General features: G+C 39.6%; 2 protein-coding genes across 3 annotated transcripts in view; one reads left to right on the forward strand and one right to left on the reverse strand.

The window, feature by feature from the left end:
* The window catches only part of PBLD (phenazine biosynthesis like protein domain containing), a 130,594-nt gene that overhangs the window by 11,464 nt on the left and 96,814 nt on the right, over positions 1–22,316 (reverse strand). The window lies entirely within an intron of this gene.
* The window catches only part of MYPN (myopalladin), a 75,758-nt gene that overhangs the window by 11,293 nt on the left and 42,149 nt on the right, over positions 1–22,316 (forward strand). For both annotated transcript variants that reach the window (XM_060126686.1, XM_060126687.1), the window contains 4 exons: positions 11,929–12,104; positions 15,216–15,267; positions 18,397–18,511; positions 19,635–19,706. In XM_060126686.1, coding sequence (XP_059982669.1) covers positions 11,929–12,104; positions 15,216–15,267; positions 18,397–18,511; positions 19,635–19,706 — 415 coding nt within the window. The remainder of the gene's footprint in view (positions 1–11,928; positions 12,105–15,215; positions 15,268–18,396; positions 18,512–19,634; positions 19,707–22,316) is intronic.

Below are 22,316 nucleotides of genomic sequence, written 5' to 3' on the forward strand. Positions count from 1 at the left end.
AATCTCAGATACAAAAAAGACTTCAGTGCTCCCGTGAGAAAAATTACCCAGGAAGAATTACAAAATACCCATTCCTTGAAAACCAAAGTAACCTGGTGGTCACTCAGAAACTATTTAGTCAACCAATTAAATATTTACAAATTTAAAAGTGAAAGAAATATACACAACTTCCATGTAGCAATACTAGTTTTTACCTGGAGAGCATTTCTTCAGTGATAGAATTCATGCCTGTATCCCAACCACTGTTTTGGTGGCAGAAAATTAATATGTACTCACTATTTTCTGAATTTCATGACAATAATCATATTAAGAAAAAACTTAGGGTTTTCCAAATAGACTATTAGCTGTCATTATTTTCCTAAGTACAGAACTTATATAACTCTAATCACAAAGCAAATATGTATTGAGCTTTTGCTCTAAATTCAGCACTGTGACCAGTGCAATGACAGAGACGGTATAAATGTGTCCCTGCTCTCAAGGAACTTGCAATCCAGTTAAAGAAATCATTCTAACTCTACTCAGTACTCTGTAATGACCTACATGGGAAAAGAATCTAAAAAAGAGTGGATATATGTACAAGTGATTCACTTTGCTATACATGAGAAACTAACACAACACTGTAAATCAACTATACGCCAATAAAAAAATGATAACAAAAAGAAATCATCCTAATTTTTATAGGACAACCATAAGACTATCAGACTTCAGAGAAGGGCTGGAGGACTAGAAAGGTCAAAGGAGACTTCAGAGACATAAGGGGATTTTAGTTGAACCTTGAAGAGTAAGAAGAAGTTAGGTAGAAATTTAACTCATTTATGCATTCAACAAATACCTACTGAGTTACTGAAGTGACTCACTGATGGTACAAAACAATTGGGAGCTATTGGAGGTCAGGGACCTTGTTTTGAAACCAAGTCTAAAACTCTTCTAAGAGGGCAGCTCACAGTCTAATAGAGGAATCAGACAGACATATAATCAAAACATTGCAATACTGTGTAATAAGGGCTGTAACAGCAGTATGAATAGGATGCAATGGCAGCTCAAAGGAAGATGTGATATTTTGCCTGAAGTGCAGGATGAAGGAAACATTAATGCTGGAGGTGCCACTTTAGTTGAGAAAACTAAGGGTGGAAGAGTAAAGCAAGGGGAAAGGCCTAGAGACGAATGTTTCCAGGGAACTGCAAGTACTTGGCTATGTGACGAACATGGGATAACAGGTGAGGAAAGATGAGAGAAAAGACAGAAGAGGTAGGCAGAGGGACAGGTCCTTTTAGGCCAGGTCAATTCAACATGTTTACATAAGTACAGATGCTGGAATAGTAATAATATCTGTAGATGACAGTGAGAAGACTGAACTAACTGGAAAACAGTGGAGCCAGATGATTTCGAAAAGCCTTGAAAGCAAAGTAGAATAGTTCAGAAGTGGTTTCAAAAGCAAGTGGAGGGAGACATGCATGTAAAAAAATAAAAAAATTAAAAAAAAATTAAAAAAAAAAGCAAGTGGAAAACATTTAAGGTTGTGTATAAGGACGTACTAAGATGAAAGGGAGGATTTAAGTAGTCTGGAAGAATGAGTTAGACCCCAAAAGAATGGAGCCATGAGGCCACTTAGGAAGCTGTGAAGGGTATTCCAGGCATCAGATGCTCTGATCAGACCAGGGTAGGGGTAGTGCAAAAGCAGAGAAAAGACGTGAGAGAGCAATATTTAGAATAAAAGAAACCAAGCCGAACTTGGTGACCGACTAGATAGGAAGGATGAGTTTGAAGCTGGGTACCTGAGAGGACTCTGGGGTCACTGTCAAGGTCTGAGAAACTGGAGGTGGATGATTTGAGTCTGAGGAGATGGAGGGACCATATCCAGTAGACAGTCAAAATGCAGGATTGAAGGTCAAATGAGAGGGTAGTGGAACTGGAGACATTCCAAGGAATGCCCTGGACACTGGGGAATTTGGACACAGTATCTCTGGCATTACAAAGGGACTATAAATACAGGTAACACTTGGAACTAACTTCTAGCTGTGCTAGACTGGGCCAGGGTTTTCCAACCTTCTTTTGGCAGTAATTCCTCCTCCCGTTTTTCTCCCCACAGTAAATCTGTTACATGACCCCAATAAATAGTTCACACACACATGCACTTTCTTTTTCTTTTTTCTAAAAAATTTTTATTGGAGTATAGTTGCTTTACAATACTGTGTTAGTTTCTGCTGTATAGCAACACACACACACTTTTTAAAGATAAAATGAGTGCTTCTGGGATTGAAGAGAGTTGGGGTGGAGGGGGGCATGCAGTCCTACCTTTTTGCTCACCACTGAAATTCCTAAAGCATCTCCCAGACGCACAGATTTTGATTTGGAGAACGTCGTTAAAAATGCATTAAAATAATGAGACACTTTGGTTTGCCATACAGGAAAACACAGTCAAAAAGAAAAGTATCCTTTTTGCTATTTTTGCAAGAAAATGTAATACGTATACCTGGCAACTGAAGTCTAACCTTGTAGGTGTGTGCCTCTTTGTGTTCTCAGTATGCTACCCATGTTTTTATAACCCTAGTTTAGCAAATTGAAGAATCCTTTTTGCCTATATTTGTTGATTTCCAAGTTGACTGGGAAGAAATTGTTTTGTTTTGTAAGGGTAGGATCCTATATCATTAAAGCTAGCTGTTTTGAAAGCTTGTTAATCTTGAACATAGCTTCATCGGAGAAGCTGAAATACATTCATGCGTTACCCACAGATGAAAGAGTCTGCAGGAATTCACAGCAAATGGCCATGATCCCTTTTTGTATCCTGACTCAAAATTCTTTTCCCAGGAATGTACAGCTGGGTCACACTAAGTATGTTTGCTTGTACATAACACTCTGAAGCAGCAAAAATTTACCTTTTATAGATGCTGATATCTGCTTTGGCTATTAAGTTTTTGCTATTGCTACTTCTGGACATTTGCCTGTAAGTGGCGTGCTGAGGGAATAAATTAGCTGTAAAGACAAAGGATGCTTGGGAATTCCCTGGCGGTCCAGTGGTTAGGACTCCACGTTTGCACTGTCAAGGGCACCCGCTAAGATCTCACAAGCCGTGTGGCGTGACCAAAAAAAAAAAAAAAAGACAAAGGATGTTTTAAATGATATAGGGAAATTTTAAAATATTATAAATAATTATATATGATATGTAATGTAAAATATTATGTAAACATTTTAAAACATTACCTTATTTAGGGGCATTTTCTTCTACCTTCTGGGAAAATCTATATACCTTCATGTACTCATTCATGCAACAAATATTAAGTGTTTATTATGTGCCATGTACTGTTCCAGGCAATAGGATTAAAGCAGCGAACAAGGAAAATTCCCTGCCTTCATGGATCTTAGAATCTAGAAAAGAACACAGACAAAAATTCCAGTGATTATGTAATTACAATTGTGATAAATGTTATAAAGGAGGGTGCATAAAGCAAAGGGACCAAACCTTGTGAATGGGTTGGGGAAGGTTTTCCTAAAAAGTGGTATTTAAGCTGAGACATAAAAGATGACTAGGAGTTAGGCCAGCAAAGCGGAATTTAGGGAAGAGTGTTGCAGGGTGAGGGAATAACAAATTTGAGGCAGTGAGACAATGGTTAACTTTAAGGAACTGAAGGAACTGATGTCACCAGAACATAAAGAGTGAGGAGGAAATGGTTTGGGATAAGTTCAGAGAGGGAGGACAGAGTCTGGATTTCAAGAGCCTCCCAGAACAAGCTACTCAAAGTGGGTCCCTGGACCAGCAGGTCAGCATCACCTGGAGCCTTGATAGATACGCAAATTTGCAGGGTCTACCTTGGACCTACTGAATTAGGATCTCTAGAGCGCAGGCCCAGACTTCGGTGCTTTAACAAAGTGCCGTTTGTTTCTGTGCTGAGGACTTCTGCAATCTCTACAGAGACCTCATCGCCCGGGGGGCTGGCCCCTTGCTCTGCTCCTTGACCTGAAGGTTGTAATCTCTACTTCATGTTCTAGCACCTGCTCCTCAGTCCCTACTCCAACAGTACACCCCTCACAGCCTCTTTCTGTTGGTGTCACTCACCCTAGCAGGTGGTTCTTTGAGGTAGATCTGTTTTGAGATAGAAAACCAAGCTAATGTCTGTGGTGTCCACTTGGCCCATGGGAAAACCCACATCTTTGCCCTCACAAACTTTGGAAATGTTGGCGGTTTCCAACGCAGCCCTCTCTTCTTGCTCTTCCCTCTTGGACAATGCTAAATATCCTTTCACCTTAAAAGTTTTTGAGGCGGGCTTCCCTGGTGGCGCAGTGGTTGAGAGTCCGCCTGCCAATGCAGGGGACACGGGTTCGTGCCCCGGTCCGGGAAGATCCCACATGCCGCGGAGCGGCTGGGCCCGTGAGCCATGGCCGCTGAGCCTGTGCGTCCGGAGCCTGTGCTCCGCAACGGGAGAGGCCACAACAGTGAGAGGCCCGCGTACCGCAAAAAAAAAAAAAAAAAAGTTTTTGAGGCAAGAGCTGGGTAAAGCCTCTGTACCACCACCAACTCCAGAGGCTACAAGTCAAGATCTCCAAGGGATTCTGTAGAAGTCCCTGTCACTTGCCTACTAACCTTCTCTATTCAATCTCTCAACCTCCTTATCTATACTCCCAAAGTGGAAAAGGATCACCAGACAGAATTTTCTGAATTGTTTTACAAGTGCATTTTGAACAGATACTGAAGAATATCTACAATATGGATATATTATAAGAATAATAGCACAGATACCTGTGTGCCCACCTTACTATCATTTTTAAATCTACTGTCTTCCTGATCCTGTCCCTTCCTCCCTGCTCAGAGGTAACCACTAGCCCAAATCTTGTTTTTTCTTTAAATTTTTCTTAACAGTTTTTCTTCATAATTTTACAACGTATCCTTATGTCCTTAAACAATATTGGTACAGAAGTATTTACAGGTGAAACGACACAAAGTCCTATATTTACATTAACATAAGTCAAAGTGGGGAAAAGTGGAAGGTATAAAAGAAACACATCTGCCGTTTGTTGAAGCTCAGTGATGCGTGCACGGGGGTTCATAATACAGCCTCTCTACTTTGTGTACATTTGCAAGTTTCCATAATAAAGAGTTTAAAAAAAATTTTTTTAATTTTACTGTTGTAAAATGCTTATGTAAGTGGAAGCATAATGTACATATTCTTCTGCTACTTGCATTTTTTTCTCTAAAAAGTATACCCGTGATGCTGCGTGTAACTCTCATTCATTCACTTTCGTTGCTACACAGTATTTTACTGTAAGGTGAGAGAACTGTATCACTGATGTACATTTGGGTTGTTTTCAGTTATTTTCCTAATAGGAACAATGGTATTATAAATGTTCTAGCATAGTCTCCTGGTGCACGAGTATGTCTAGGCATGGAATTGCTGGCAGAGTACGTACAACTTCAACTTTATAATAACACCAGATTATTTTCCAAAGGAATTGTTTCAATTTACATTCCGACCAACATTACATAAGTGTTCTGGTTGTTCTACATTGTAATATGGATATTATCAGACATTTTAATTTTTGCAAATCTGATAGGTATGAAGGCTTCTTGTTGTGATTTTCATTTTTTCACAAATCTCAACTAAGGAGGTTGAGATATTTTTAAATATGTTTATTGATCATTTAGGGTTCATTTTCTATGAGGGGTCTGTTTACATCTTTCACTAGTTTTTCTATCAGTTTGTTCTTTTCTTATTGATTTGTAAGAATTTTAAAAATATGATTAGGAAACTAATCATTTGACATTGTGTGTTATGAAAATATTCTTTCCCCATTTGATCTTTCTTTATGGTATATTTTGATAATTAGATACTTTTAACTTTAGTATCAAATTAACTGAAGTTTCCTTTATGGTTTTGGTTTTTATAGTTTGAGTCTAGTGTACCAAGAATTTTCCACCTGGAAGAACTCAATAAATGTTAATAAAAGTTAAAGCATAGACATAACCATCCCACCTGTAACCCCACACTCCTATGAGTGAAATATAGCCATTGGACATGAAAACTTAAGTTCGTTAACTCAGTAGTGGTCAAACAGGACATACAAAACACTGAATTGTGTTACAAAATCCAACATAACTTTGAGTCCTGTAAGAAAATGTCTACTATTATATACTCCAGTTGCACTTTCTATATGAAGAGTCATTCTCATGCATGGAGAGAGCTGAAGATGTCAGTAAATAAATATTAACTACCTTTTGGCTATTTCAGAGGGCTTACATTCTTTACTTAAGAAATCAGGCATCTAGTCCCCAAGCCTTCTTGAAAAATGAAAATGAAACAGACTAGAGGCTGTAATAATCTTAATTTGAATTCATTCACTTAACAGTCATACAACAAACATTTTTTGGAACGGCTATGTCGTGCCATACGCTGTGCTAGGAACCAGATAAACAAGTGGTAAACCAAACAAAAATGATAATCTCTGCCCTGTGGTGTTTATTGTCCAGTAAGGGAGAGAGATCTTAAACAAATAAACCTATAAGTAAACATATAATTATAAGTGATATGTAGGTTCTGTGAAGTAAACAAACAGGGTATTAGGAGAGGGAGTAGTAGGAGGTGGGACAGGGACATTGGAAAGGCTGGGTCAGGGTTAACCGAAGGCTCTGAGTAATCATTCTTTTAATGAGCATTATTACTGGTGAGCCACAATAACACATTCAAATTATGTTTAGGAGTTGTTAATGTGCTAAAACAATGAGTCATAATATTTAGCCACACCATATTTTAGACAAAATAGTAACCTAAGAGCAGAATGGTGATATGTAGCTTAAAAGTCCAGTTAAATCTGAAAAATGTGTCTCTTTAGTGTCTTCATTCCCAGGCTTGGTAGCTAGCCAAATCAGCAGGTCTGGCAAGCTGTCCTTAGTGCATTAAAGATGGAGCCTTCTTTATCATTTGGACTTGTCCCATTTCCCCAGATCACTGACTCATTTCTGCTGAACCATGAATCATGTCTGGCATCCAGTGCCATTCTGTAAGTGTCATGGAGCTCTGGAGTTCTAAAAACATGCATCTGGGCAGGGTACTTTTATGAAAGCATTCCCTAACGTGGATAGACGTCTGAGGAGAGCATGTTTCCTCCTTCCTCTCAAAAGTCTTCAGAGTAGCTGGGTAAATTTTAATTTCTTTTCAGAAGGCAGCCTGACTGGTGCATTATTTCTCAGTGGGTCATGGTGTTAAAGTAAGAGTGACAGTGGTTACTAGCTGTCCTTTGGGGCTGGCTGAAGCCATCCTGGCCATCTGAGTAAGGACAAAAATGTTTCTGACAGAGAGTTTGGGCATTTGAATCACTCCACTTATCGCCTCCAGCTGTCCAATTGCTCAGAGATGTTTCCACTCTCATTTTGGTAAAGAAGAGAAATGTTATCCAAAGAAATGAGATAACCTTATAGTGTTTATATAAGGGAAGGTGTTTGTTTGTTTTGAAATATTTATATTTGTCTTATCAAATTAATACAGGTACATTGCTTAACAAGTCAAATAATATTAAAAAACGGATCATTTTCAACTATTTTTGCAGTTTCCTATTTATTCACCTCTAGATTTCTAAATTATATGCCAGTCGTTCTCAAACTTTTTGTTCTCAGGACGCTTTTACAGTCTAAAAAATTATTGAGATGCAAAAGAGGTTCTGTCTATGTGAATTATATCTATAATTATCATTAGAAATTAAAACTGAGGAACTTTTTAAATAGTTGCTTACTTATTTTAAAATAACAGTGATAAACATGCTCATATAAATAATTTTATGAAAAGTAACTGTATTTTCCCCAAAAAATATTTGAGTGAGAAGAGTGACATTGTTTCATGTTTTCTGCAAACCTCGTTAATGTCTGGCGTAATAGAAGACAGCTAGATTGTCCTATCTACTTCTGCACTTGGTTTGCTGTGATATGTTGTCTGGGTTGCAGTTAACTTTAAAAATCTGGCATTGTACAGATATGTAGCTGGAAGCAGGAGGAATACTTTAATAGCCCTTTCAGATAATGTGGCTATTCTGATTTGATACTACATGAAAATTCAACTGCAGTAGTTTCTTAAAGGTTAGTTGCAATGTGAAATCTGAAACCACACCAATGAACTTTTGTACCCTGCTGTACTAAAACCCTCTGTCTGTCTTGAACTTTGAATGGATAACATCACGTATTGGTCATTTGGAAAATGAGTAATGTAGATCTTCCAAATGTTGACACATTTTATTATATAATATTTAGAAACTCATATATGTTAATATCATGGATTTCATTAAAAATCTCTTTAAGTATTAGGAAGCCCTAAACTCACTATGGGAGATACAAGTTTTCCAAAACTCTAATTTTTCCTTGAAAGCTCAAATTTTTTCATTGGCAACAAATGGGATCAGTTATTTTTACTTGAAACAACAGGCTTACTTCCTTCATTTTTGAGAAAATGTCTGCCAGATACCCAAATCTGAATAACCATAATTTGTCAGCTGTTCTTTCAAGTTAAGATACTGCCTCATGCATTAAGTGCCTAGTTCAACTTAAAAAGCCACACAAGTGCTCTTCTGTATTCAGGAGAAATGCCTTATGCTACTTCCCATTTTGCCACCCAGAACGTTAAAAAGATGTGGACTCGAGGTTGAGATGCAATAAATGTAATGATTTTTACTGCTTCATTGAGGACATTTTTAAGTGAACCTGGCTTTTTTTTTTTTAACTGCAAGTGTGGTGGTGAAGAACCCAATGACCACTACTCAGTCTTATGCTGCTGAAGCACCAGTAATTTTACCCACTGTGGCTTTTGCACCATCAGTGTAAATGTTAACACAGTGAAAAGGCAAATAATATCTTAGTATTATAGGAAAATAGTTTAGTCTTCACAGAAAGTGAAAGTGAAGAGAACCACTGTAATATGCTTATAAACCACTATTGCTTGGTATGCTGATGCTATTTTCTCTTTACTTCCTGTTCCAGAAGATGGTGGTTTAGCACCCCTTCACTAAACCAGAACCTCCATTGTTCCTTCCTTCATTGCCTCAGTATAATCACAGCACACTCTTGTTTTAAAAAATTTAATGTTTAACTTCTTGTTACTATGTAACAAGAAGTATGTATGTACTTTCTGCCAAGCCCAATAGGGAAAAATGACTGCTTCCTTGCTTGTATAACTTTTAATTTTCACCTGGAGTTGATGACTGTCTCGTTTTTTATACGCTTAGCTCTGTGGTCCTAAGACAATTCATCTCAGTTTTCCAATATATTTGTAAAACATTTCCTAAATACTCTGTTCCACACGGTTAAGCCGCCAGGCCCATCTATTCTTTACCCTTCTTCCCCTTGCTCCAACGTGGAGCAGCTACTCACACAGCCAACAACTCAGCCTTCAGCCTGGGGCATCTCCTAACTGCTCAGAAGAGAGGATGCAACCTGCTGGGGGAATCTAAATGTTCATTTTCTAAACCTGCAATCAGTGACCCTATTTTAAGCTCTGTATCTCCCTCCTCCATTGTCAGTGTGTTTCCACACCCCCAAACTTGTATCTCTAAATCCTGAAACTTGCTGGGGTTTTGCTGCACAAATTGCTTTCTTTCACTGACATCCCCAAGTAGGCACTTAGTTTTCAGATTTTTCAACTCTCCTCGCTTCTCATTCTGCTTTCCACCTTCCAAAAGTGTTTGAGGTCTCAGGTCTGCTGTTATCTCCCTTCCCATTCTTTTGGACCTTGTGCTTTTATCCCTTTAAAAACCTCCTTTATTCTCATTTTAGGGTCATTTCCAGCAGAGAGTAAAGATAAACACATGTTTTTCTGGACATTCACTATTTGTATTTATAACTACCTTGCTCTGAGGGTTTGTTCATACAAGCTCCATGGGGTCCTGCTGAGATTCATGCTTTGGAAGATTTAGAAACCCATTTCAGCAGCTGCATGTACTGTGGCTGCCACAACAGATCAAACAATGGCAGAGAATTTGATGAAGCAAATAAAATACTTACGAAATATTAACTATCAATTCTTTCCATCATTTGGTCTTTCAACAAATCCAACACAATTTTTCTGCATACCTACTATGTGCCGGGATGCTGCTGTAAGTGTGGGATTATATTGGTAAGACTGACAAGGTCCTCTCGTGGAGTTTATAATATAGTAGGGGGAGCAAATAATAACAAAGTCAGCAAGCATATAAGATAATTTCAGATAATAATAAGTGCTATGAAGATAACACAAGAGGATAATGTGAGAGTGTCTGAGGATAAAGAAGCTACATTAGGAAGAGGTTCAGGGATGGCCTCTCCGAGGAGGTGACATTTGAACTGAGGCCTGACTGATGAGAAGGGCCTATTTTTATAAAGACTGGGGGACAAGGATTTCAGGAAGTACAAAAATCCTAACATGGAGAGTAGCTTAATGTGTTTACAGATTAGAAAGAAGACCAATGTGGTTGCAACACAGTAAAGGGAGAATGATGGGAGAAGGGATCCAGCGGTCAGAGCTGGGAGGCAGGTTTGAATGTTATCCCAAGTAGAGGTGATAATTGAAACTAAGGGATGAGGTAATGGCCAAAGGAGAAAGTGTACAGAAAACTGGACTAGGCAGTGTGGATGCTGCATGAGCTTGTAAGCCACCGTCCCTACCTTCAAAGAACTTACAATTTAGTGAAATTGGTGAGACAAGACAGATTCCCCAAATAGAGGATTATAAAAGACAGTATAAGGGAGATGGGCTCAGTGCTTTGCGATGACCTAGAGGGAGGGGATGTGGGGACATGTGTATGCATATGGCTCATTCGCTTTGTTGTGCAACAGAAACTAACATGGTGTTGTGAAGCAATTCTACTCCAATAAAGAGCTATTAAAAAAAGACAGTATATCATCAAGCCTTGCATGACACAGTATAGTTTAAAAAGAAAAAGGTAAACATCATTGAGAATTGATGGTACAAGGTGCTTTGCATAGGAGGTGATACCTGAGCCAAACTGATGGATGAGTTATATCTGCAGTAGCTGAAAGGTGAGGAAGAGAATCTCAGCTAGAGAGAAACACATGAGCAGAGGCTCGAATGTAGGGGTGAGTATGACATACGTATGGAACAGCAGAGAAAAGCTTAACTCTTGGGAAGCCATTGAATAGGTGAGTTTTCTTAAATGTGCTTTAGAATCTCGCTTTATAAATGGTGGGAGGGAGGGGTTCAAGCACTGAGTGGTTAGATCTCAAATTACAATAAAGATTAACGATTGCCAGGACTCCTTCATTTTTGACATTGAATAATGGTAACGTCTCCACCTAATTTCTTTTTAATATGATGTTGATTAATAATTATTACTTTAAAAATGAAAACAATTATAAAAAGGGGTACACTGAGACACCTCACCCCATCTGTCTTCATCCATCTTGTTTCCCCTCACCCCAATAGGAAGCCACTTTGATTTTCATTCCATTCTTTCCAGTTTTCCTTATGCATATGCAAACAACATGACTCTATCTTATTTCCTGCCCCCTGTTTTAGTTTCCTAGGGCTACTATAACAAAGTACCACAAACTTGATGGCTTACACAACAGAAATTTACTGTCTCACGCTTCTGGAGGCTAGGAGTCCAGAATCAAAGTACCAGCAGGGCTGTGCTCCCTCTGAAACTCTGAAGACTCCTTCCTTGTCTTTTCTAGCTTCTGGTGGTGGCGTTCCTTGGCATTCATTGTCTTGTGGCTGCATCACTTCAATTTCTTCTTTCAGTTGTATCATTCTTAATAGGAGCCACTTGCTAATTTCCTGGAGAAAGTGTCACTGTGAATCCTGCCATTCCTTCTCATTGTTACAACCAAATTACACCATAATAATGGATTGTTTAATGTTCTGACTCTAAGTTTGCCACAGTTTTCTTCTCAGGGAATATCTGAAGCCATTTATGTTATTAATTCTCACATTTCAGTCATGCCAATGTTCTTCCTTGCAGGTGGTACTGTGAAGGCAAGGAGCTTGAAAATTCCCCAGACGTTCACATCATCCAGGCAGGAAAACTGCACTCACTGACCATTGCTGAAGCCTTTGAAGAGGACACAGGACGCTATTCCTGCTTTGCTTCTAACATCTATGGGACAGATTCAACTTCTGCTGAGATTTACATAGAAGGTAAAGCAAAATACTCCTGGAGCATGGCACTTACTAGTAAGATATATAGTAATAATAAATAAGTATTTATTGAGGGCCTGCTCTACCACACACTCTTCAGTGGGGATAACAGCAGTGAGCCAAACAGACAAAAATCCCTAGGTTCGTGGATAGATGGCATTTACATTGTAATAGGAGAGACAGAAAATAAATGAGATAAATAAAATATATAATATGTTAGGTACATGAAATGATTCTGATCATCAGTTTCAATGTGTGTGTGTCTCATGGGGGAGGCGGCTCCCACACCAGCAACAAGCAATTCTTCACAGCACCAATTTGGTTTCCTACAGTTTAACTCAATTCTGACCCATCTACCTGGAGATGGTGTCAGATCCAACAAGTTAAGGGCTCAGTCCCACAAGACTGCTCACCCCCACCCCCTTCAGATGCCAATCACACGCAGTAGGTGGACAGGTTACCCACAACTTCTGTCTGACTTGGCTACAAATTGGAGGTTCTCACAAACCTCTCTTCAGGTTCAATTAATTTGCTAGGGTCGCTCACAGAACTCAGGGAAACACTTAATTATTTTTACCAGTTTACTACAGGGTGTGATAAAGGATATAGATGAACAGCCAGATGAAGAGATACATAGGGTGAGGTGGGAGGGTCCTGAGCACAGGAGCTCTGTCCCCGTGGAGTTGGGGTGCGTCACCCTCCCAGTGTGCTTACGTTCACCAACCTAGAAGCTCTCCAAACCCCATACTATTAGAATTTTATGGAGGTGTCCTCACACAGGCATGATCAACTATTAACTCCATTTCCTGCCCTTCTACCCTCTCTGGAGTATGAGGTGTGGGGCTGAAAATTCCAAGCGTCAAAATTATGGCTTGGTTTTCGGGTGACCAGCCCGCACCCAGGAGCCATCCCGAGTCACCTCATTAGAACAAAGGATGCTTCCAGTGCTCTCATCACTTAGGAATTTATTAGAGTTTTAGGAGCCCTGTGTCAGGGACCTGGTCAAAGACAAGTATTAGAACAAGAGATGCTCCTAAGTGCTCATCACTTAGGGAATAATAAGGCTTTTAGAAGCTCTGTGCCGGGAACCAGGGGCAGAGACCAAAATATATGTTTTCTGTTATCTTACAGCATATATGAGCATATGAAAGAAATAGAAAGCAAGGAAAAGGGATAGGAAGTATGTGTATGTATATATGTGGCGTGTGTGTTTGCATGCATGTGTGTGTGTACAGGCGGATGTACAAGACCTCACTCACCAGGTGACATATAAATGAAGACCTGAAGGAACTGAGGGAGTGAGCCACAAAGATAGATATTCAAGGGAAAAACATTCTAGGCAGAGAAATCAGTAAGTGCAGTGGCCCAGAAGAGGGAGTGTGTCTGTCTTAGGGGACGGAGATGAGCAGTTGAGGTCAGAAGTTCAAGATGGGGTGAAGGTGGGAGGAAGCAGGTGAGCAGATCATGTAGGTCCTCACGGGTCACTGCAAGGACCTGGCTTTTACTCTGAAGGAGATGGGAAGCTCTGGAGGATTCTGGGCAGAGATGTGACATGATCGGACTTAGTTTTTAACAGGGCCACTCTGGCTCCTGGTTGAAAATATACCAAAAGGAGCAGAAGCAGGGAGACCATTTGGGAGCCTTGGAAAGGCATTTATATCAGGACCAAACTTAGATGACTAATTTTAGGGAACAAATCAATTTATTTACCTGTATATTGACCTCAGTTTTTGTCCTTATTTATTTATTTATTTATTTATTTATTTATTTTTGGCTAAGTTGGTTTTTTTTTGCTGCGAGCGGGCTTTCTCTAGTTGCGGCGAGCGGGGGCTACTCTTTGTTGCGGTGCGCGGGCTTCTCATTGCGGTGGCTTCTCTTGTTGCGGAGCATGGGCTCTAGGCACACGGGCTTCAGTAGTTGTGGCATGTGGGCTCTAGAGCACAGGCTCAGTAGTTGCGGCGCACGGACTTAGTTGCTCTGCGGCATGTGGGATTATTCCACACTGGGGCTCAAACCTGTGTCCCCTGCATTGGCAGGTGGATTCTTAACCACTGCACCACCAGAGAAGCCCTGGGAGCCATTCTTTAGTACTTTTATCATCTCTAATACCTTATGTATGCCTTGCTTTTAGCACTTAAATATTGTATTATTATGGTATAAAGGTGGGAACTGTCTCATTCTTCTTTATATCTCCAACACCTTATATAGTACCAATTACATAGTGGTTATTTAATAAACTTTTATTGAATAGATGATTGAATAATGATAATAACAATGAATAATATATGAATAGAAGTGTGTTACATGTTTTCATCCTCAAATATTTGGAGTACAATAAATACCTCCAGATTTAGCTGTGTGATATCTTCCTGGAATTCACTATCTTGAGAAGCAAAGCCAGGATCAAAGCTCTGCTAACAGTGCTGAGATTGGATTGCTGATTTTTAAAAATTTGTAGTAACAGAGCTTCAAACACCCCCACTCCCAAGATGAAATGTGACTTGTTAATATTAGGACTGGATGGAAGAGCATCCACCTACACCTACAACGTTTGGAATCTAATGTAATCCCTTCTTTTATTTAATCTATGTAGGCCAAGAGCAAGAGGATTTATGGACACCACAGAAGGTCTGCAAAGACTGCTCTGTTAGTCTAAAGGCATCAGCAGGTGTTTTATATACAAGAACACGTGGAATTTGGGCCAGTTAATTTGAACTCTGTCACTAACTAGCCATGTGACCTGAGCAAGTACTTCAACTACTAAGGGTCTAGTTCCTCATCTATAAACTAGGTGTTAGTTTAGGGAATCACTGAGATTGTTTCTAGGTCTAAAATTCTATAGGTCTTCAAATGCCTAGGAACCAGTTTAAGAAATTTTTTTTTAGGGGTCTTCCCTGGTGGCACAGTGGTTAGGACTCTGCACTCCCAATGCAGGGGGCCTGGGTTCGATCCCTGGTCAGGGAACTAGATCCCACATTCATGCCGCAAGAGTTCACATGCCACAACTAAGGAGCCCGTGAGCCACAACTAAAACCCAGCACAACCAAATAAAAAAATAAATACATTAAAAAAAATTTTTTTTAATTACAGGTCTTATTTTTATTTTTCCAGGGGTTTCTTCTTCTGACTCAGAAGGGGACCCTAACAAGGACGAAATGAATCGGTAATTCCAATTTTCTATCTTATTTAGCATCCTCAGGTCCTGAGAAAGCTGCTAATTGTTTAGTAGAACTTGAAGAGGGGGGCTCCAGGGTTTGACCTCAAAAAAAAATAAGATTGGGTGGATTTGGAGAAAATGCTATTTCTTTTGCTTGTTGCTGCTTAAAAGATTAATTTTAATATTCCCAATATTTTAAAAATGAAGTATCACGTATGAAATATCAGCATACTTATATGTAAAGAGTAAAAAACAAATAACTCAGTGGTTAAAAAAATTCATGTTTCCTAACTAAATAATAGTAGTCAAAATAACACATAGTCTGGTGAACAAAAATTATATGTATGAGTGATCTGGGCAAGACACAGCCTTTTTGCTAAACGATTGTATTGGGTAGTGAACAAAGTTACATTACTTTCCACAACCATTGGCTAAGCACCTCCTCTACACCAGGAACTTCACTAGATGCACTGGGTACTAAGATAAATCAGATGCTTCCTGCCTTCAAGAGGCTCACAGTCTAGGAGAGGGAAATATATGTATAGCAAATATAGCAAAAGATGTATACCACACATATAGACAGTAAGAGTAATAAAGTGTAATAGACTATGATATAACCGTGTGCAGGGTTTAAGGACTTGGCACAAAGGGCTCTTTATTGGTTGGGGAGGGAAAGAGAGATCAGGAAAGGCTTCACAGAGTTGGTGACCTTGAGCTAGGTCTTAAAAGAGCAGTAGGTGGACACCCCCGAACAAGGGAGGAAAGGGTATTTCGGGAAGAGGAGACTGTGGACAGAAGGCATGGGAGCTAGAAACAGACACAACAGCCATCCCTTGAGACTACCTGAAACATGGGCAATGTCTGGAAGACAGGTTAAGGAGCCGATAACTGAATTTGCGTATTCTTTCCTCTCCTACAGAAGGCAAGCTCTTAAGGGCAGAAATCATGACTTATTCTTCAAAATGTGGGGGGTATGCCTACTTTGGAATGATAATTTGCTTTTAGCTTTTGTGCATACATGAAAATTCATAACCAGAGTAAATGATTTCTCCCTTTAACTCTCTTTCTTATCATTCTCATGGCTTCAGTTCAGTTCCTCTTCTTTCCTGTCTCTTTATGCCAGTCCCCTCCTTATAGATACTCCAACCTTTTTCTCTTTTACAGTCTCCAAACTACATACAGCCAGTTCAAAGATAATTATGATCTCATCATTTTCCCGACTTAAAAAAATTATTACCTATGGGAAAATAAAAATCAAACACAAAACAAACGACATTTTAAAAAATCTCAAGGTGGGCATACAAAGCTTTATTCAATAGAGTATCAACCAGGCTTTCCTGCCCCTCCTCCCCCAATCCCCCACCTCAGGCTCTCTACATGGCTGCCATCTCACTCAAACAATGTGCGGTTCATTTTCACCCCTTCGTTCAAGCTGTTCACTTTGCTAGGAATGACCTATCTTCTCTGCCTGGCAAACTCTTATTTATCCTTCAAAGCCCAGTCAAGTTCTATAATAAGCTCCTCTACCATTGCACATACATCGCTCCTTCCTCAAGGCTCTCATAACATGGGTATGAATTAGAGCCTAATGGGTATGAATTTGATATATGAACTTAAATAAGCAAGAAATATCTCATTTGTTCATTTTCTTTAAATCTAGTAGTTAGGATTTAGCTCCAGTTGTGTGTAATAGTGACCCCAAATAACAGTAACTTAAATAAGACAAATATTTTTCTCCTTTACATAAAAATATGAATTTGGCTGGTAAAACAGCTCCAAATTCCACTGGGTTCCGGTCTGCTTCCAGCTTTCTGCTTCACCTCATTCTAAGATGTGGCCTCATCTTCTTAGATTGAAAGGAATAAAGGACATACCCTACTCCCCTTTTAAGGTCATCTCTCTTAAATTACATACATCACTATCCTTCATATCCCATGACCAGAAAGTAGGCATGTGGCCACAGCTAGCTTCAATGAAGGTTGGGAAATGCAATCTTTATTTGGAGTAGCTATGTAAAGAAATCAGGGATTCTAACATCGTAGAAGAAGAAGACAGATGCTTCAGGAACACTGATAGCCTCTACACCATCAAATGATTCTGCTTCTGAGATTCCATCCTACCTGGCTCTGGGAAAAAATTCAATCAGTCATTATTGGGTATCCTTTTCCCCCTCCAAAACTGTGCAAAGATTCCTGGGATATAGCAGATACAGAGATGTAGATATATAGTTTGATATTACACACTGCTCTAAGCATCTTACATGAATTACCTTATTTAACCCTCACAAAAACCCTATGAGGTAAGAATTATTATTTCCTCATTTTAGAGATGAGAAAGCTGAGGCAGAGAGAGGTAACATCTAGACAAAAGGAAAGCCCATCCTGTTATCGGTCATCTATTCCCCACAGGTTTTGGGTGAGAGGCCCATGTCCCAGATCTCAAGGTCCCTTCAAGTCTAGTGCTTTGTTTCTTCCTGATATGTTTGGGTATTGATATCTTTAGCAAGATTGGGAGCCTTTAATCGAGGGATTGTCATCCCCTCTGGACTCAGGTTCTCCCTCTTGTTAGGTTCTCTGGCAAGATCCCTGGACCTCTCTCTTCTCCACAACAAAACTGAAATAATCTTCCCTCTGCAGCCTTCTCAAGAATACTTTCTGGCTCCCTTGCCCTTCAAACAATCTCTTTAATTTAATTTGTGTAAACCTGAAGAGCTCATTGACTCAGGCTATTTCTGCTTTTTGCCATGCCAGAATCCCAGAAGCAAAGATTTACAAAGCCTGGCCTCCTACTTGAAATAGGAGGGGGAGGGAAAACACAGAGGGCAAAACCAAAACAGATCTCAAACAATCTTCTTTCTGCACATGCTCTGTCACAGCACTTGTCTTGAATCTCAGTGAGTTGAGAATATGCTGGAGTCCCCAGCTCTGCTAACAGCAGCTAACTCAAGGACAGAACTGGCGTCTTATGATCTTCCTGTTTACACTGCCTAACAAAGTGTGTAGCAAAGCCCTCAGTAAATGTTTGTGTAATATTGTTGAACGAAGATTTCTGTAAGCATTTCTGAAAGCTTTGCTGAAAGGATTTTCACAACAATGATAGGTCTGTTTTATAATCTATATTTTAATCACTTCTCAGAATCCAGAAGCCAAGTGAGGTGTCATCCCCTCCCACTACTTCTGCAGCCATTCCTTCAGCAGTACCCCAAGCCCAGCCTGTGGTGGCCCAGCCCAGTGTGTCAACCGTTCAGCAGGTACAAGGGTCTAAGTGAGACACAAGCGCCATGGATTGTGACAGGCAGGCACTGTGACCATGACCATGGCATGATCATGTTCTCCTCTGTTGCAACTTCATAATGACCTAGGGCAACACACTTCTATAGTCATGATAATCACTTTGTGCTTCTGATGTACGATATCAGTAGTTCCCCCGGCTTTGGGAACATATTCTCTAACTTCATAGGCAAATTTCATAGCAAAAGAAACTCTACAAATTAGTCTCTGATATTCCAGCTTTATGAAGGGCATTGACTACATATACAATGAGCTGCCAGCTCTCACACTGGCCCAAGACACTCTGTATCATGAAACTCAGTTTCATGGAGCTATTAAAAAAAAAAATTCTACTTTCTAAGATAGAGCAACCATGAAATTAATTTTTAGAAAACCTCAAAGTCTCTCATCCTTCAAGTTAACAATGATGATGATGATAAGAGTGATGCTTATTGTAAAAACATTTTTAAAAACAGAAAGTATATTAAGTAAAAACTTTAGTCAAGGTTCGACTCCTCTGCCCCCACTCTTCAGAGGTACCTCCTGTTATTAATTTCTAGCAGATAGTTCCAGGCATTTTCTATGCATATCTATAAATGTATATTATGCATATACTTTAAAAATATGAAATCATACTAATAGAAACATACTTGTAATGTGTTATTGATATATTTAAATATAAATATTGATGTATATAAAGATCTACAACCTTTAAAAAAAGTTTTAAAGTACTTATCTGACCCATTTAGTAATGCAGAGGGGTCACATTTTAGTTCTAATTCAGTAGTTTTAAAACTGATCTGTGGAGCCTCAGGGGTCTATGGAACCTCTTCAGGGGTTAGGGTTCATTACATAGCTCTATATGTGAGGGGGTGGGTATGGCCAGCACGTACTTACAGCCACCATGACCTAGAAAGAAATACAATCAGTTCAGCATGAAATTTCACGTCTGCAATTCATAGACTTAGAAAACGTCAGTCTTTGGTTTTAGATTAATTTCATACACCAAATTCTTTAGCTGCGTTATACCTATCTATCATCTGTCTACCTACCTATCTGATAATCCCAGTGACAATGAATCTATTGTTGGTTCCTTTCTAACAGTGCCAGAGCCCTCCCAACTATCTGCAAGGATTGGATGGAAAACCTATCATTGCAGCTCCTGTGTTTACAAAGGTAATCAAACTATAACTTCTTTCTGTCAAGGCTTTGAACACACCACAACACCCAAACAAAGTTGTAGGATTCAAAATTCACTGATTTTATCCCAGGATTTTGGTCTCTTGTAAGTACAGGACAGGATTTGGGGTTTTGTGGTAGCTGTTACCATGTCGCTCCAAGTTGCGGATTTCTAATATTAGTTTGTATAATAAGGGAAAGGTCATCCCCGCTCATCACATTGATCTCTGTGGCCATCCTATTGCTTTTAAACACAGTAGCCACACCTAGGGGTCAGGTGATACACTTCTAGGCACTTACTATCCAAGGGTTTCTCTGGATGTCTTTGGTATTCAAGGAGATGGAGTTACATGCTCTTAAGAAGCTTAATACAAAGCCTCACTCTAGAACAAAGAGCTTTCTTTTTCTAATCCATGGTATCAACTACTGTGGTGGCATCAAATTTTGAGTCTCATAATCTTTGTATTTAGAACTGGAAATTTTACTCAGGCACTTGCATTTACAAATGAAAAAACCAAGGGAGGGCCAGGGAGATTAAACAATGTATCCAATGTCACAGAACTAGCAAGTGGCTGAATCAGGACTAGAAACAAGTTGTCCCAATTCTGTCTACTGTTCTTTCCCTTATATAACATAGACTTAGTTTATATGTTGCCCAGGACAATAAACTCAAAGGTGCAAAACTGAGTCATATTGGATTTGTTTTGGTATTATGAAAACCACATGGATGGAGTCTATGCCTGGATTTACAGTTTATTGTTTGTAATGAATACCAAACTTAAGCCCAAAGAAATTTTATCCACTCAGAAGTATGATTTAGAGGAATGGTTCTCAATCAGGGTTAATTTTGTCCCTCGAAGGACATTTGGCAATGTCTGGAGACATTTTTCTGATTTTCACAACAGGGGGCTGGCATCCAGAGATACTGTTAAACATCTTGTAATACACGGGATGACAGCCTCCTGCAACAAAGAATTATCCAGCCCAAACTGTCAATTAGTCCTGGGGCTGAGAAATCATGCTATAGAGCAAAGTGGAAAAAAAAAAATGTCTTTTCCAATGAGTACTGATCCTAAAAGTATTGCTAAATTCAAAACTTCCACAGAAACATCCATTTTAGTGACGTTCCACCATATCAACTCATCCAAGATGGTTTTCCAAAATCAAGCAGAGTCTAAGAGTGAGACATGTTTATCCATAACTGTATCAGGTTGGCAAACATTCTTATGTGAAACAAGATGCCTCTCAATTTTTCAGGTTTGTCTCTTGTAACCGCTTTCGGAATTTAAGTTTTGCTATTCTCAAAGACTTGAAGTAGGAAAGCAACATGTTGTGATTTGGTGAATACCAGACTTGGATGAAGAGTTATAAGTGGACCTGTGTGTGTGTGCGCGCACACGGGCGCACGCGCGCATGTGTAATGTAGCTAACAGAGCTACCCCTAAGTGTCTCCTAGTTCACTGCTAAGTCACCTAGCCTTAAAACAGAGCTTTAAATGCCGAGAAATCAGGACACTTTAATTTGTCGTGCCTATTTGTCACACCCTTTGTCAGGCAATGCTGACTCTTCAAAGGCAACTAAATCACAGAATAATTTATACCGAGTCCCAAACTGACATCTCCTCCACTCGTCTCCTCAACACCATCTGCCCAGCTAGACAGCAAAGAGGTGTCCTTATCTCCCTCCACACTTTCAAATATTTTTGGGTGCTCTGTCTTCCCTGCATCTACATCACCTGGTACATGCCTCTGGTACAACATTTAGCACAATAATAAAGATGTTGAGTTTTCTGTCTCTCCCAAGCGCCTTGAAGGCTATCTCTAATATCTACATAGGAGTCCATAATGGTTATAATAGGTCCAAAGCCATTTTTGTCATTCTGAAAAGCCTAATAGGACTTTAAAACCTATTCTTTACATTTAATTTTCATGGACTGGTTGGCCTCAAGTTTAGCTGCTTTTGTGTGGTGACTGATTACCTCCCTCTAATTAGACGCTCTGATTTGCAGATACATATATGCCTTTGATGAATAAAAATGGGGAAGATAATTAGTCATTAGTATATGTTGTTAATTAGATACATCTCCAAAAACATTAGATCCATGGTGGGAAAACAGTCCCTAGTACAGGGACTCAAACTCTGGTGAGGCTTTCTCAGCCCTCGGGAAGTGTGCTTTTGCCTCCATAAATGGGATCAGGGTTGTTCAGACGTAGGGCACTAGCATAGGCTGTGGCTCAGATTCCAGAGGGACTTATCAGCAATGCTGTGCTTGCATTAGTTTCCATGAGTGAGGGTAGGATTGAGGTCATCGTCACTGCCAGTGACATTAGAAAATTTCTGAGTCAGAGCCACTGATGGTGGTAATCACGTGGCACAGGCCCTGATAACTGATCACTGGCATATGTTTGTTCAGGTTATTCCTTGCTCCGTTTACTTCTTTAGGGACTTCTGGCATTCCAATCCCTATGACTCACTTTCTATACTGCCCAACAATTATTTCTCTGCCAATAATGGCAAGAAGCCATTCTTTTGAAAGCAACGATTAGAGAGCAGAGTTTTATTTAACTCCTTGTACCTCCTTTGGGGATAGGGAAGTACTGGTATTAT

This window comes from Lagenorhynchus albirostris, chromosome 16 (genome assembly GCF_949774975.1).
Source record: "Lagenorhynchus albirostris chromosome 16, mLagAlb1.1, whole genome shotgun sequence".
Taxonomy (NCBI): Eukaryota; Metazoa; Chordata; class Mammalia; order Artiodactyla; family Delphinidae; genus Lagenorhynchus; species Lagenorhynchus albirostris.